The sequence below is a fragment of the Mchenga conophoros genome, linkage group LG14 (assembly GCF_057382185.1).
Source record: "Mchenga conophoros isolate Kocher_MC1m ecotype Shallow Benthic linkage group LG14, M_conophoros_male_GT1.1, whole genome shotgun sequence".
Taxonomy (NCBI): Eukaryota; Metazoa; Chordata; class Actinopteri; order Cichliformes; family Cichlidae; genus Mchenga; species Mchenga conophoros.
The window spans coordinates 23,107,615-23,124,253 of NC_140539.1; the positions used below are offsets into that span (position 1 = coordinate 23,107,615).

The 16,639-nt window shown below is 43.1% G+C and overlaps 1 protein-coding gene across 2 annotated transcripts; it reads left to right on the forward strand.

Moving 5' to 3' along the window:
- Positions 1-9,685, forward strand: gvin1l2 (GTPase, very large interferon inducible 1-like 2). 2 transcript variants are annotated; one of them, XM_085243449.1, is made up of 4 exons: positions 1-223; positions 1,256-1,392; positions 3,609-8,511; positions 8,600-9,685. In XM_085243449.1, the coding sequence occupies exons 2-4, from the start codon at positions 1,350-1,352 to the stop codon at positions 8,742-8,744; spliced, it is 5,091 nt and encodes a 1,696-aa protein (XP_085099575.1). In that variant the 5' UTR covers positions 1-223; positions 1,256-1,349; the 3' UTR covers positions 8,745-9,685. The 2 variants fall into 2 exon arrangements, with proteins under 2 accessions (XP_085099575.1, XP_085099576.1); XM_085243450.1 differs by lacking the exon at positions 1-223 and having other exon boundaries at positions 1,218-1,392.
- The last annotated feature ends 6,954 nt before the right edge of the window (positions 9,686-16,639 follow it).

A 16,639-nucleotide genomic window follows, 5' to 3' on the forward strand; every position in this document is an offset into this window, starting at 1 on the left:
ACTAATCACTATCTGCCCTTTGTTTACACTTGGCGACGTGTCGCATGAGCCTGAATGAAAACGAATATTCAGTTTTTGTAGTAGTGGAATTACATAAAGGTGCAGGAATGTGTTATCACTGTGTATTATCACTGAACAGACGGGCATAAGAGCGCTCCTGACACTGACAAACTGGTTACACATCACATCTACAGGACAGAGGCAGTCGTGTGAAGAGAAATTGGTAAGAAAATTAGGATTTCTCGCAACTTTAACAAAAGACTTCTTTATATTTCCTGCTTTAAGAGGGATTACATTTTAAAAAAGAATACTTACTGCACGAAGAGCAATAAAGGAAGAAGAGCAGCATTACAAAACTGGATCTAGGCTGTTGAAAATAGCAAGAGTGCAGCTGAAGAGCAGCAACTACATCCAAAATGTATTTCATATCTTCCTCTTCTCTTACTTTTTTCTCTGATGAGAGCTTACAGCTGATTCAGCATTCAAAGAATCAGAATGAATGTGTAAATCAGTGATGAGTTAACATATTGCTAAATGCTCTGTCGAGTGACAACTCTTTAAAAATCTGTATTTACTTACCCATGTGTAACTGACATATATATCTCATATGTAAATCACAAACTTAGTAACAGATGATTACATGCTTATATAATAATTCATTATTAATTGTTCTTGGTAATCGATTATTAGTCTTAGCAGTCACTTGGTATATGTTATGTAGCAGGCTATACTATATTACCTTAGTTTGTTATTAATCTTATATCACCATTATTCTGCTGCCATTCAAGCTCTCAGATGTGCAAGGTAGCTCAAACTTAAACTGATCGAAATCTAAAGAGTTATGAGCTTAATGCTGTAAGCTTTTTACAATAATCTCGCAGTGAAGAGCTATGAGCAGTATGCTTTATCTTCCTGACACTGTACAGATTTGTCTGAGGCGAAGCCATTATATCAGTTTATCACATTTGGCAAGGATCAGATTTTATCATAGTAAAATGAAAAAATGAAACAGGGAAGAGAGTCTTGCTTCAGTGAAGCATTTCAGGGAGATAGAAATCATGACAAACCACATTCATTCTGATCAAAATGATCCATCTTTTGAGATTTTCCCTCGTATTGTTGCTAGGACAACAAAGCTTTTTACAATGCCTATTCGTGTGGTATTTGCGGTATTAGACCATATAGATGTTGCATTGCAGGTTACATACCAGTAATGATTTTTGCTGTTATTGTTTGTTGCTTGTTTTGCTCACAGGGTTCCAGCCAATACCAATACGTGGTGATGTGGTGAACCATTGAAGAAAAACTCATTTAAAAGAGAGCAGAGAGCAGCCTCATCAGTTTCAATCATGTCGCTCAAGCGTCATAAAAGACTGAGCAGCAAGAAGAAAAGTATGTTTCCTTTTTGTTCTTCTGTTTTGTTTGTCTGGGGTTTGTGCATCATTATCATGCGTTTCATTCTGAACATTGTTTTTCATACTTACAATACTTGAACATGCTGTGGGTATTGTGTAGCTATATTGAAAGTCAGTGAGTGAGCACAATCGCCAAAGAAATGCCTATGTTCTACAAAGACTTTTTTTTGTAACTACACTACTGAACTCAGTCACGTGTCATTCGCTGACATGATGTCAGGTCCCCCTTGAAAATTAGATTTAAATCTCATTGAGATTTTTACCTGGTTAAACAAAGGACTAGTTTCTTTGTATTTTGATTGGAAAATGGCAAACGGGTGCAATGATTTATTAAAAAATATGCACACTTACATGGAAAAGCAGCATATAAGGTAAAAATAGACTTTGTACACTTCTGATTAGTTTGAAAGTCAATGTTCAGAATGACTGCCTTTAGTGTTCAAAAACAGCTTGAACTCTCTTAGGCAAGTGTTTTTGTAATTTTTGGAAGAAGTCATCAGGAATAGATCTCCAGGATTCCTGCCCTCCAGTTTCTTCAGTTTTCTTTTATGTACATCATGCTGAGATATGACAAGTGTTGAGTTATTATAGCATGTTGGGAATTATCTTGTTGGTACAAAAATAACATTTATGCCTGCCAATATTTTAGTTTCAGGTAAAATATTGGAACAGATGATTATCATTTTGTAAACATTCTCCTAGTAACAAAATGTCTAAAGATATCATGAAATTGAATCTTTGCTAAGTTGTCTGTTATGTATAAAACAGCACTTGAATTAGTTGCTCTTTTATGCTTGAATGATTCATAGGTCATTGTTAAGTGGCTAACACACAAACAAATCATTCCTTTGAAAATGGTAAAGGACAAGGACAGGACTGAAAATAAGTGGAAAAGCAGTCAATGTCCAAAGAAAACCCTTGAAGTACCTTCAGAAAGCCTGGACAAGTATTGCTCAAGACAGCTTAAAAAATTTAAGTGTGGTTTCTTGGAAGAAAATGTAAAGAAACGAAGGATGACACAAGACTTTTGCCCAATACTGTGCATAATCTTGTGTTTTGATGTAAATAACCAGAGCCCTCTTGAGTTAAATTTAAATTAATAAGAATGCATACCTCTTATTACAATTATTATGAGTCCCACAAACAGACATAAAAGTATTAGTACAGTCTGATAACCTTTGGTAACCACATTTGGTGACCTAAAATAGTATGGGGCTACAATGATTTTGGAGATACTGTTGCAAAAAACTCATGGCTCAAGAGTTGGCAGTTCGTCCTGTAATCGGAAGGTTGCTGGTTCGAGCCCTAGCTTGGACAGTTTCGGTCGTTGTGTCCTTGGGCAAGACACTTCACCTACCGCCTACTGGTGTTGGCCAGAGGGGCCGATGGCGCGATATGGCAGCCTCGCTTCTGTCAGTCTGCCCCAGGGCAGCTGTGGCTACAACTGTAGCTGCCTCCACCAGTGTGTGAATGTGAGAGTGAATGAATAGTGGAATTGTAAAGCGCTTTGAGGGTCTCGAAAAGCGCTATATAAATGCGAAAAATAATAATAATAATAATAATAATAATAAAAAACTGTTATTGAACCCTCATTTTTTCTCAGTTGCCAAAGTTAAATGGTGCTCATAACAAACATAATAATTTGAAAAAGAATCTGTCAAGTTTTATCTTCAGAGGTATGATTAAAAGCTGTCTTACATTAACGTGAGTTCTGACTGTTGCAGGAAGGCTCCTATTGTTCAGACTTTGCAAACAATATGAGCTAAAATTTACTGGGTAGGAGTTAATGTGCTATTATAAAAAGCACAGCATTTTTTTTTCCAATATGTTTAGTTAATAATGATAATTGGCTTTTTGTTTGCAAGTGTAAATTCTGATGTTAATTGCACCAAGGGATGCCAAGTTTACGGATAACACTGTTTTTCTGTTTTCAAGCTCAAATGAAATGAAAAGTGAGATTGAAGGATAATGTTCTTTTCCTGTTAAAAGAAAAGAAAACAATAAAAATAAATGTAAAGAACTTAAAATTAAATAGAAATAAAAGCAAAAAAGAAGAGCATTTGCACAGTACTTGAAATTTTTGTGTAATTGGACTAGTTTTTTGTAGCTATTTTCTGTCTTACTTATTTATCAAAGTCTGTGTCACACTTAAATGGATAAAGCTGTGTTTTTGGGTTGTTTTTTTTAAACTAGAATCTCCAAAGGATAATCTCCAGGCAGAGGTTCTGCATGAGCTCGGCTTGGAGGCCTACCAGGCTATACCACTGGATGTCTCATCAATGCTAGACATTATTACTTGGACTCTGGGGAACCAATCTCCTCTAGAACCCTCTGATCTACCAAAAGCTTTCCTCCAGTCCCTTTGGCTGCTCAGGAAAGATGCCCGGACTCCTTGGTGTGAGTCTCTTCATAATCTTGTTACAAACGATGACAACAATTCTACCGGGAAGGTGCTCAGTAGTTTTAAAGGAGATAGCCAGGGTGCCATCAACCCGCTTGATCTAATCACAGCTGTCTATATGTCTGCTAGTACTTTCCTTCAGCAAGAGATCTCCAAACGGATGATGCAGTGCCAATTTTCTATACCACTGGTCCTTCCAAACAAAGATCCGGAAGAGCCTAGTTGCTTCCTTCTTTGGCCTTTAAGAGGGATTGTGGGCCAGTGGAGATCTCACCCCCTAAATAAATACAGGCGAATCCAAGAGGGGGATTTGGCAACCACATGCATGCCATTAGTTTCATTTGTCAGGCTTGGTTGTTGCAGTGTGTCCAAGTCACAGGTGCTAAACCATATGTTACGTGGAGTCACATCTTCCTGTCAGACATTTCTCCACAGGGGGATGGAAGGAGGGCAGCTGCCCAAAAGGCTTTCGGGTGGCCTGGTAGAAATTGGATGGCATCTACCCACTGGAGATAGCACCAAAGATGTCTTCCCAGTCCCTTTGGTCTTCTCCAACCTGCGGGGTGATGCCAGTGCGCATGAGAAATGCCTTACCTTTTTATGCAAGGCATCTTCAGCTATAGTTGTTTTCTGTGGAAATCTTAAGGAGAAGGAAAAACTACTTCTTGCTTCCTGTAAGGATACCAACAGCAAACTAATACTCATTGACCTTTTAGACACTGAGAGAAATGGGAGCAGAGTTGTTGGTTTTGTTGATGAGAACCTTGAAAAGTACATGGGGCTTCCCGAAGAATCTGTGATTCAGGGCAGAGGTCTGAGTGAGGATGCACTGGCTAGTAAGCTATGTGATACTCTAAAACATCTGCTACCAGACAGACTGAAACTTATTACGCTTGAGGAAGCAGCACAATTTGCGGCGGATATAGGCCTAAATGTGGACGAAGGACCCATTTGTCAAAAAGCCATGGCCTCAGTGGAGGAAGTGTTGAAGGGTTTAGATGAGGGGTCTGATGAATATAGGCGTAAACAGCTTCCTCTGCAGGGGCCTTTGTGGAGCAAATTAGCAGAGCTAGAAAAAGCAGAGAGTAAGCAGAGAAAAGAAAGAACAGAAATTGACCCCCAGCTACAAAAAGAAAAGAATGACATTATGGCTGAGTTGAGGAGCTACAAAATGACCCCAGCTATGAAGATCTTTACAGATGCTCTCTTTACCAAAGATAAAGTGAAGAGAGCTTACTTTCTTAGCTGGCTCACTCTAAGACTTAAGAAAACTACAAAACAAAACAAGACGAAAGATCTGCTCACAAATCTACAGACAGTAAAGAAAGAAAGCATGCTGGTAGATTTGGATAAGCTTGAACAAAGAGTCAAAGACACCCCTGGAGACACTGGTTCAATATTTCAAGAGGGAACAGAAATACAATCTGCAGGTCTAAATTTGCAACTTTCTGAGCAACAGTCTGAAGGAAGCCATCAACTGAAGGTCTCAGAATCCAAAGAAAAGACCACAGAACCACTGTCACAACAGACAGACCATCAACATGACGCAAACATGGCGCAGGAGATATCCATCACTTTAAATGAAAAAGAAAATGAATTAAATTCGGCCTCTGAAGACCAAAGCTGTCTTTTAGAGTCAGGAGAAAATAGCACGTTGCGCTTCAAAGAGAAAAAACCAAATGAATCAGAGCTAACACTCACTACGGACAATTCAACTTCTGGCACGCAACAAATGAGCCTTGATGATTGTGCTGATCCCTCTTATGAACCTGATACATGCGCATTAGGTCCTGAGCACTTTCTGCGTGAGATAGGGCTAATCTTTGAGCTAGCATACATCAGCCCCAGCAGCGGAAGCCAAAATGTGTTACGTCTCCCTAGCTTAGCTACAGATCTTCTTCTTTATGGGATTCCACTTGAACTAATGGATGGAGATGCCTCAAATATTCCCATCCAGTGGCTGGGCTGTGTCTTTGGAGAGCTCAAACGTCGCCTACCACAAGAACAGTGTAGGACAAGAGTGCTGACAAATCTTGGCGACTATAATGCAAGGAATGCAGAGATTCTTTCTGCATTATTTGGAGTGAAATTCCCTGAATGGAAGAAACAAACTTCAAGAGGGGTGTACATGGCTGCCCTGTGTCTTCCTGAAAACCTCAGAAAGGACATGAAGTGTGATGTTTTGTTGCTAATTGAGGTCAGAGGTCTCTGCTCAGTCTCACTGGACAGCAAAAGAAATATACTGGGCAATGACAATGAAATGGCTACCTTTGCAACAGGACTGAGTGACTTTTTAATGCACAGCATGTCTTCACACCCTGGTTCTGATTTTGAAACAAACCTCAGTGTCAGAGTCAATGCTCTCCTGCGAATCAAAGAATATGGCTCCATGCCATTTTGCCAATTCTTTGTCCAGAACGAAAACGTAAATAGCAAATTACAAGCGTCACAATTAAGGTATGTTTCTCAGGTGCTTTTGCAAACTAGCAATATTGATAAAGATGGAAAGACCACAAGCTGCACAGTCTCTGTCAAAGGACCATGGAACAAAATGTCCCTCTCTGAACCAGTTGATACAGATTATAGTGGGGATGTTTTAAAGTTTAAAGAAATCCTTTTTGAAGCATTGAAGAGGAGTGCCGCTAAGGCAGAAGCCCCAGTTTTGCCTGAATATATGAGGCGTTTGTGTTCTGTTTGGGATGCGATCAAAGAGGAATCATTCTCCATTGGTCTCCAAAACACTGATATAGCTTTGGCATTTTCTTTGTTGTGCACAGAATTTTTCTACTGGGAAAACAATTTACTGGATAACATGAAAAGTTGGCTAACGGGTGCAACAAAAAAAAACTTTACCACAAAGGGAGAAGCTTTGGATGCATCTATTCAAAATGACCTTCTCAGTGAGTTAAAGAAGGAAGCCAGTGAGGAAGTCAAAGCAGAGGTGAACAAACTCAGGTCAATAGCAGAGACATATGTGATGAAAGAGGAAACTCTCAAAATGAGATCTGACAAATTCATGCCAATCCTAATGAGCAATATTGACAACCTACAGGACAGAGTAACTGAAGAGATAACAGAAAGGTTGGAGGCAGTCTATGAGAGCCATTACTCTTCCACACAGCTTAAAAAATTTAAAGCATTACTGGGAGAAGAGCAAGAATCCAAGGTAGATGCACTAGTAGAAAAAAGCAAGACAACAAAAATTCTTCTGCAAGATGCAGAGATAGAGGATGAATTTGAGGCTGTGTGGGATAAGATATTGTCCAACTTTGAATTCAGGCCTTCAGAAACAGAAGATATAACTCCAAGAGTAGAAGATATTCTGAGACAGAATCTAATCAGCCGTGGCCTCCAGAAACACATGAAAAAGCTTGAAATGATTGGCCAGAACCAGAACTCTGACTTCCAAGTTTGCGATGAGCATTTTGGATACCGCAGCAGATTAAAGCAAATGTTTGAAGACAACAACAAACAACACAAGGTAGAAGCTCAGCAGGTAGCAAACAATATCATAGAGGAATGCAAACAGTATATAGCAGATAAGTGTAACAAACCAGCAGATTTCTCTGACGGTTACATTACAGAGCTGTTACAAAATGTTGAAAAATCTTTAAATGAAAAATCTGTGGAAACTAGATCAGCTTTTGAAGTGGATCTAAAAGTATATCTCTGTAATGCTTCTTGCCAAGACTTTCAAAACCTGCATAACCGCTATGCCAAAGACGCAGAACTTTTGACATGTATCACTAAAAGAAAAAGTATGGACTTGGCCGAGTTTATCTATGACTTCAGGAAAAGAGACCAGTGTCAAAGGATGGCCCAAGCATTCATCTCCATGGTCATCAAGCCCACAGTCTTGGATTACATCAACAGACCCCTGGGGATATCTATTGCAGAGGAGATCCAAAGGAAAGCTCAGCAGTATCACTCCTCACAGGCCTTCCACCAAAGCTTGCTGGAAGAGATGATTAAAGAAGATCAATTTGAAGTCTTCCTGGAATATCTGCTCTTCTATGACAACTTCAGACTCAGGAAGATCCAGGAAACAGTGACAGCTCACCTCACTGAATCAACCAACCTGGGACAATGGAGGCATCAGAGACTCTGTGAGATTGTAGGAAAAATTGAAGAAGCAGTGAACGAATCCACAGAAGGTATCAGTGGAGTCCTGAATGATACAAAGCCACTGCTGGAGAGAGTGTGTCTCACTTTAGAGAAAGGGGATGTTAATGTGATCAGGACCTGTCTGACTGGACCCCTGTTTAGCATCACTGTAGAATGGAACCGTTTTGCTAAATGTTTACTGGAGTCAGTGGCTGCAATGCAGATGGACCTTGATCAAGAGTTCTCCAAAAATGTGGATACCACCCAATTTCTTAACTGTCTTCCAGTTCAGCCCCAAGACTACCTCTTCAAAAAAGTGAAAGGCTGTGACAAGCAATGTCCTCTCTGCAGAGCCCCGTGTGAGGAGGAGGATATGGGGCATGAGGGTCACAATGCCTTGCTCCATCGACCTAAAGGCATGCAGCCTTATGCCTCTAGTTCTGTATCCTGCATCAGTTGCCCTGAAAGCATGAGCGAGGACAAGGACACACATGATACATCCACAACAAGCAGTGTTCTCCATTCACTTTACCCAGACTGGAGCTTCTCTCCTGACAACACAAACAGCTCAAAGGCCAGTGATTACTGGAGGTACTGTGTGACTTAAACACTCTTTATTGTAGAAATGACAGTATTAGATTAAATTTAATTTATTAAATGAACAAATTCTTTGTTACAGGTATGTGCTGGTGAAGTTCAATGAGAGGTTTGCACAGGAGTTTAAACGAGAGCCGACAAAGATTCCTGAGGAATGGAGGAAAATCACTCAGGAACAGGCCTTAAACAGTCTGAAGGAGGTGTTCCTCACCAGAACGAGTGTTTAAAATACTGCATTCAGTTCAGCTAAGAAAGAACATTTGTTCATATGTGAAAAACCATAATTCAACCATGGAATTTAGATCCTGGGTTTTAAGGTTTCCCACCTGATTTGAAATAGATGCAGAAGAAGGACTGCTCTGTGCTGAATGTTATTTATTGTTTTTAACAGGTTCAACTCAATATTACTTTAAAAAAAATACACTTTGAAATATATATATAATATTGTAAATAGCATTTCTGTATAAACATTATAACAACAGGAAAACACTTTTTAATTTTTTTTTTTCATTATTTTGAAAAGGAAGCACATTATTAATGTACTTTTATAACATATAAAATCATCAACATAAATCAAATATATTTTCCATTATTACTTTTTTTATCCTATATTTTGAAGTATAAAAATAATATGCAGATATGTCAATTATGATGTCACACCACAGTGAAGCGTAACTGACAAAAGTCTAACTTGTGAAATGACATGTAAAATTAAACTAAAAATTAAAAACAATTAATGTCTCTTTGGTAGCACCTGCTGATATTTGCTCAATTTAGTCATGTGCATCCCATAAGTAGATTCCTCCATCTGAATTTTAAAATATTTTGTCACCTGGTAAAGTGTTAGCAGGTGAAAGTTTACAAGCACTATATCTCAAAGGCTGCATACACTATCTCTTTGTCTGGAAGCACATGGAGAAGCTCTAATGACACTAATGTTTGCAACTTCCTTCTTGGCTATTCAAGAAAAAACGTGTAGTACACACCCTACTGTTTATCAGTAACATGAATCACAAGGGGAAAATTGTATGGAGAGATAAGTGAAATGGTGAGATCCACAAGAGGGCAATATAGGATGGAGGAATCCAATCTGAGATTTAAACAATTTTCACAATGTTTTGGTTCAAACTTTAAAACCTGGGAATCCAACAACATATTTCATTCTTAATTTTACATACCTGCTGCATATTCTCCTCAATACATTGTAAAGAATGTGTGGTGATGACCACTACAGTCTGGGATTTGAAGTGGGCTGTCTGTAACAGCTTTCCTGCACCTTCAGCTAAATCAGATAGAAAGGTTAATGCATGATATTGTTAATGTATATACACCCTCAAGCCATGTTTTTTTTTCTCCTCGTTCCTGCGATGCATTCAAGGCGCAGACATAATGCAAGTAACTAGCCCTGCAGAAGATGAGCAAGCATAAACAGGGCACCTTTTTTTTTTTGAGTGGGAGGTAATTTCATTTTTTTCAAGCAGCTCAACAAATATCACCAAACAGACAATTCTTTCTGCACAGTTTGTCACAAAAAGTGTCTGCTAGTTAGCTAAATGCACCGTATTTCTCAGGGAGAGTGAGATGGACTCTGAGAGATGGAGAAAGGTGTAAGATTGGGATAGTAGCGGGAGATTAGAGATTATTTTTAATAACACTGACTGCTCAGCAAGTGACATTTGCTAAACTAGAAATTTAGGAATTGTGTCCTAAATCATTTCACACAATTTTTCTGTTAATCAAACAGGAGGAAAGTACTGTGGGCATAGTAAGCAGTTTGGGACAGTAAAGTGCAATTTAACTGGCTAGTTTGCAATGTTGCAGTCAAGTTCCCAGTGATTCACTATATACTGGACTCCATAGCAGACATGTTTATGGTCAGTGTTAGGTTACATCAAGGGTAGCAGACACCAATTTATATTTAAGGTGATGATGCTGATGAGTTTCATGGACCTACAGCTTTTATACTAACGCCATAGTGTCTAAGGGTTGTAAATCAGCTATACAGCCCATGAAACATCTGCTTATATCTTGCTGAATTCTGGCTGATCCCACAAATACCAGTGAATAACAGAGTAGCAGCACATGTTAGCTAATCATAGCCTCACAAAATAAATTATTGTGTGACTTATTTATAAGTGATTCTTTTCACCTGATTTTGGGGTTCCCCCACCTGGCACCCACTTTAAACTGTGCCTATAGCCATATGAAAAAGAAAAAAAAAAGCTAAGTACACCTTTGCTACTTCCATAGGTATTAATTGGGTAGCAGTCGGGTGCCTTTAATCAAATCAGCTGATCATCAAGTAGGACCGCCTCCATAGAAGCAGAGGTTTTGGCAGTTTGCATAATCAGTTGTGTGTTAACACAATGCTACAGTCTTCACAGGAATGAACATTCCAGCAAATTCAGCCCAAGATGAGACCACACAATGCTCAGAGAAATTGCAAAACACCCAAGTGCAACATCTCAGACTCTAAACATGCTAACTGAGGGCTGTAATGTAAAGTTCATTAAGTTTGCAAAGTTGCACCTAAACAAACCACAAGATTTCTTGAACAAGTAAAAATATTATTTATATAGCACCTTTCAAGATAAAAATCACAAAGTGCTTCACAGAAGCTAAAACCTAAAAATAAAAATCAACTAAAAGCAAGTTTAAAAAGATGGGTTTTTAGCTGTTTTTTAAAAGCGACCACTGAGTCCACAGATCTCAGGCTCAAAGGGAGAGAGTTCCACAATCTGGGGGCCACAGTTCCAAAAGCTTTGTCGCCTTTTGTTTTCAGCCTCGTGTGCTGGACAGCAAGCAAGCCCTGGTCACATGACCTCAGGGACCTGCTGGGAATGTATGGATGCAAAAGTTCACTTATATATGTTGGTGCTTGTCCATGCAGGGCCCTGAAAGTCAAGGTCAAAACCTTAAACTGGATCCTGAATTTAACGGGGAGCCAGTGCAGCTGAATCAGCAGGGGTGTGACATGGGAAAACTTGGAGGACTTGGTCAGAAGCTTTGCAGCAGCATTCTGAACAACTTGCAGACGATCCAAAGAGGCTTTACATAAACAAGTAAACAAAGAATTACAGTAGCCCAGACGAGATGAAACAAATGCATGAATGACAATTTCTAATTCGGAGCGCGATACAATGGGACTCAGCTTAGCAATGTTTCTCAAATGATAAAAACAGGAGCGAACCAAAGATTTTACTTGGGCATCCGAAGTCAGAGCTGAGTCAATACTAACACCAAGGCTCCTGATAGACGGTTTTGCAAATGTAGCAAGTGGACCCAAGTTTTCCATAACACTAGGTACAAAAGTTTTAGGAGCACAAACAAGAACTTCAGTCTTCTCCTCATTTAGTTGAAGAAAGTTTCCAGCCATCCAACATCTAATGGACCTCCTTTGCATGTGACAAATAAAGAACCTTGAACCTTTGGACAGATGAGACCAAAGTGGAGATGTCTGGCTCTAACAAACAGGTTTGACAAAACCAAACACAGAATAACAGCACAACCACAAACTGTCCAAACTGTCAAGCACGTTGGTGGAGGGATGATTATTTGGGCCCATTTTAATGCCGCAGGACTCAAGGACACCTTGCAGATACCAAAGTGTTCTCGAGTTAGGCAGATGTCAGATGGTCTCATCTGTCTGAGAGCTAAACCTTGGTTAAAATTAATCAACAATCATTGTCTAGCCACGGGACAATAATGTTGATTAAATGGTTGCAATGGTCCATTCAAAGAGCAGACCACAACCCTGTGATGTGCTGCCTGCAAACCTCTGAAACGACACTGTAAAGACGGGCGCATCAGAACCCTGTTAGAAACAGATTAGCTGATACAGGGAAAGGTTTCTTTTTCATATGCTGTACATCTGTATACATTTAGGTGTAGCACAGATGAAGTAATTTTCACATTTCACTAATTATTCCCCAACTTCTTTAAATGTCAAAATTGTTTCATCCTTGAATAAAAACACAGCTGATTTTTTTCACTCACACTTAGCATATACAAATATCATAACACTGTCACGGTCCGGGGCAGCGGCCGTGTGGAGAGTGGAAGGAGGACTCAAAGCGCAGCACTCATTCAGGTGCGAGGGTGATTTATTGATAATAACAAACATAAAGAGGAGATGGCAAAACAGAACTACGGATGAACTAAACTGGGTGAAACTACACAAAGGAGTGGCAAACCTGAACACGAAGGGAGAACAGCAGGGAGAGCACGCAGAGGATTTCACAGGGTAGATGCAGAGTACGCAGGGTAACACAGAGGATGAACACAGGTAGGAACACAGACGACGCGACGAGGAGCAGAGGAAATCACACGCTATAAATACACAAAGAGACACTGGGAAATCACACACAGATGGGGGAAACAGCTGGACCTGATTAACCTGACGAGACAGGGGAACACTAACACCAGGGACCAACAGAGGGAGCACAAACCCAGAACCCAGTGTCTAAAATCCCAAACACAAACCATCCCAAAACAGCCATGAATAATAATGAAAGTAATAACAATAAGTACATAAACATAAAGTCACTGAGTCATGGTCGCAGGACCATGACAGTACCCCCCCCTCAAGGGCTGGCCCCCGACAGCCACAGAAACACACCACCAGATCCGGGCGGGCGGCAGGGGGCCCAGGACGGAGGGACCGGACCACGACCACGGACGGAGGCCCCAGAGTCCCAAAACAAAGATGAACACAAAACCCACAGGGGAGCAGAGTCCAAAGCACAGTTCAGGAGGCCGTCCACGAAGAAGGCAGCGGCGGCGCGTAAAGAGTTCAGGAGGCCGGCCGTGCGGAAGGCAACGGCGGCGCGTAAAGAGTTCAGGAGGCCGGCCGTGCGGAAGGCAGCGGCGGGGCGTAAAGAGTTCAGGAGGCCGGCCGTGCGGAAGGCAGCGGCGGCCACACAGGCGATGGCGGTCCGGGGGCCGGCCGTGCGGAAGGCAGCGGCGGCCAGTCAGGCGACGGCACTCGGCCAGTAGCCTAGCCAGCGGTCCAGAAAACGGCCGTTTAGCTCCAGACCCAAATGAGGCTGGGCCAGGCGAGGCTGAGGGCACGGAAGCCGGGACCGCAGCAGGCGGAGATGATGATGCAGACACAAAGGCTGGACCAGGCGAGGGTGCAGACACGGAGGCTGGACCAGGCGAGGGTGCAGACACGGAGGCTGGACCAGACGATGCTGATGATGCTGATGATGGACCAGACGATGCTGATGATGCTGAAGCTGGACCAGACGAAGATGAAGTCGGACCAGACGAAGATGAAGATGAAGCCGGGCCAGACGAAGATGAAGCCGGGCCAGGCGAAGATGAAGCCGGGCCAGGCGAAGATGAAGCCGGGCCAGGCGAAGATGAAACCGGGCCAGGCGATGAAGAAGATGAAGCCGGACCAGACGAAGATGAAGATGAAACCGGGCCAGGCGAAGATGAAACCGGGCCAGGCGAAGATGAAACCGGGCCAGGCGTGGATGAAGCTGTAGCTGAAGCTGGGCTAGGCGAAGCAGACGCTGAAGCTGAAGCTGGGCCAGGTGAGGATGAAGCTGGACCAGAACCAGGCGAGGCTGAAGCTTCAGGCTGAGGTGTGGCAGTAGCAGGTGGTAGCGCTGCAGGTGATGATACTGCAGGAGGCGGCGCTGCAGCCACAGGTGGAGAAGCAGCCACAGGTGGAGAAGCAGCCACAGGTGGCTGGACGGGATCCTCGGGCCCCCCAGCAGGCGAAGCAGGAGGCTGGACGGGCTCCTCGGGCCCCCCAGCAGGCAAAACAGGAGGCTGGACGGGCTCCTCGGGCCCCCCAGCAGGCAAAACGGGAGGCTGGACGGGCTCCTCGGGCCCCCCAGCAGGCGAAGCGGGAGACTGGATGGGCTCCTCGGGCCCCCCAGCGAAAACAGCCACAGAACCAGTGGGCACCGGGGCCCCCGGCACACATGAAACAAAGCCAGTAGGCACGTGGGCCTCTGGCACACATGAAACAAAACCAGCAGGCACGTGGGCCTCTGGCACACATGAAACAAAACCAGCAGGCACGTGGGCCTCTGGCACACATGAAACAAAACCAGCAGGCACGTGGGCCTCTGGCACATGTGAAACAAAACCAGTAGGCACGTGGGCCTCTGGCACATGTGAAACAAAACCAGTAGGCACGTGGGCCTCTGGCACACATACGGAGGGCTGCAGCTGCGCAGAGCACTGACCCTGCTCAGGCAGTGACAGCCCGGTGCAGTTCACAGCTGGCATCTTGGCCACCAGGGGTCCAGAGTAAGCTGAGGGCAGCAACCCCGCCTCTGGGGAAGCCCCGGAGTGAGTAACAGTCACTAATGTTGCCAGCTGTTGAGGAACAGGTCCGTAATGTAACAGTTTGTCTCCCTGCTCAGAAACGGCGGTGGAAAAACAGTGTGAAAATTGTGGCTTAAGGGAGGCTGGACACAGAACTGAGCCGGAGAATGGTGATAGAGTCCTGGCTCAGAAGGAGCGGCAGAGAAACAGTCTCTCGGTTTCACAGAGGGTCTGTACACGCCCACTTGCGAAGGGTCCGTTACCACGAAGGTGGGTAAGCGATCCGAACAGTCTCCCATCCCGCTCTGGATAGCCCCAGAAAACAGAGTCTCGGAATCTGGGGAAGCCAGAACATGTCGCTCGCTCACCGCCTCGGACTGCTCGGAAGTAAAAGCAGACGGGGGGTGAAGACCGAGGTCCAGAAGGAGGAACTCCCGCTCCCACGAACAAAGCGAGCCCAGAAGCCATGGGAGACCGGTCACCAGACGCTGTAGCCGCCTCTCTACAGCGCGCTGGGACGTGCCACCCGGGCTTTCCAGCCACAGGTCGATCAGCTCCTGTGTGGCATCGATGAGATTTTCCCGTAGTTCCCTGGATGGATTAAGCGCTGCTGGGTCCATGTTGTGGTCGCGTCGTACTGTCACGGTCCGGGGCAGCGGCCGTGTGGAGAGTGGAAGGAGGACTCAAAGCGCAGCACTCATTCAGGTGCGAGGGTGATTTATTGATAATAACAAACATAAAGAGGAGATGGCAAAACAGAACTACGGATGAACTAAACTGGGTGAAACTACACAAAGGAGTGGCAAACCTGAACACGAAGGGAGAACAGCAGGGAGAGCACGCAGAGGATTTCACAGGGTAGATGCAGAGTACGCAGAGTACGCAGGGTAACACAGAGGATGAACACAGGTAGGAACACAGACGACGCGACGAGGAGCAGAGGAAATCACACGCTATAAATACACAAAGAGACACTGGGAAATCACACACAGATGGGGGAAACAGCTGGACCTGATTAACCTGACGAGACAGGGGAACACTAACACCAGGGACCAACAGAGGGAGCACAAACCCAGAACCCAGTGTCTAAAATCCCAAACACAAACCATCCCAAAACAGCCATGAATAATAATGAAAGTAATAACAATAAGTACATAAACATAAAGTCACTGAGTCATGGTCGCAGGACCATGACAAACACCCACATGCAACAGCATGAACAATATTCTCAGTTATGGCATCAATTAATGGATTTTCATAAAAAGCCAACTCTGTGTGGATTTATAATACACACAGATACCTAGCAAGGGACCATAATCTAAACTCTCTTTTCATGCAAATTATTTACAGCAGACATATAAACATCCAACTGCCATCATGGTTTATTTTTGCCAGTGAATGACCTCCTCCAGCTGTGCCTGTTTGATGAATAATCACAGTATGGTCTGATCTGCCTTGCAGCCAGATGGAGAAAACAAAGCTTTACACTCAGCTGCATGCCAAACGCAGCACATTTGTAGACCAGCAGGAGAACTTTTTTTTTTCTGTTCTACCTGCCAGATCGATTAAGCCTTCTGTTTAGTGTCTTGTCAAACCCAGAAGGAACTAAACAAAACCAGGATTTAAAATTTCCCCTAGATGTGCCTTATCTAGCATGATCCAAATGGATAAAGGGACAACATCTGAGGAGGCTGAGATAATAGAAAAGGTAATAAAGGAGAATCCAAATCAGACACATAAATAATTAGGCACATATAGTAAATGGTAACAAGCCCGAGGGAATTGCAAATAATTTGGTGGGGGGGGGGGTGGAGTTGTGTGTGAAGCTTTTTTTTCT

Bases quoted from the DNA above. Each gene is read 5' to 3' on its own strand.
- gvin1l2 (XM_085243449.1), top strand. From the start codon at position 1,350: ATGTCGCTCAAGCGTCATAAAAGACTGAGCAGCAAGAAGAAAA. The intron at 1,393-3,608 runs GTATGTTTCCTT...TTTTTAAACTAG, and splicing joins ACTGAGCAGCAAGAAGAAAA to AATCTCCAAAGGATAATCTC. The intron at 8,512-8,599 runs GTACTGTGTGAC...TCTTTGTTACAG, and splicing joins AAGGCCAGTGATTACTGGAG to GTATGTGCTGGTGAAGTTCA.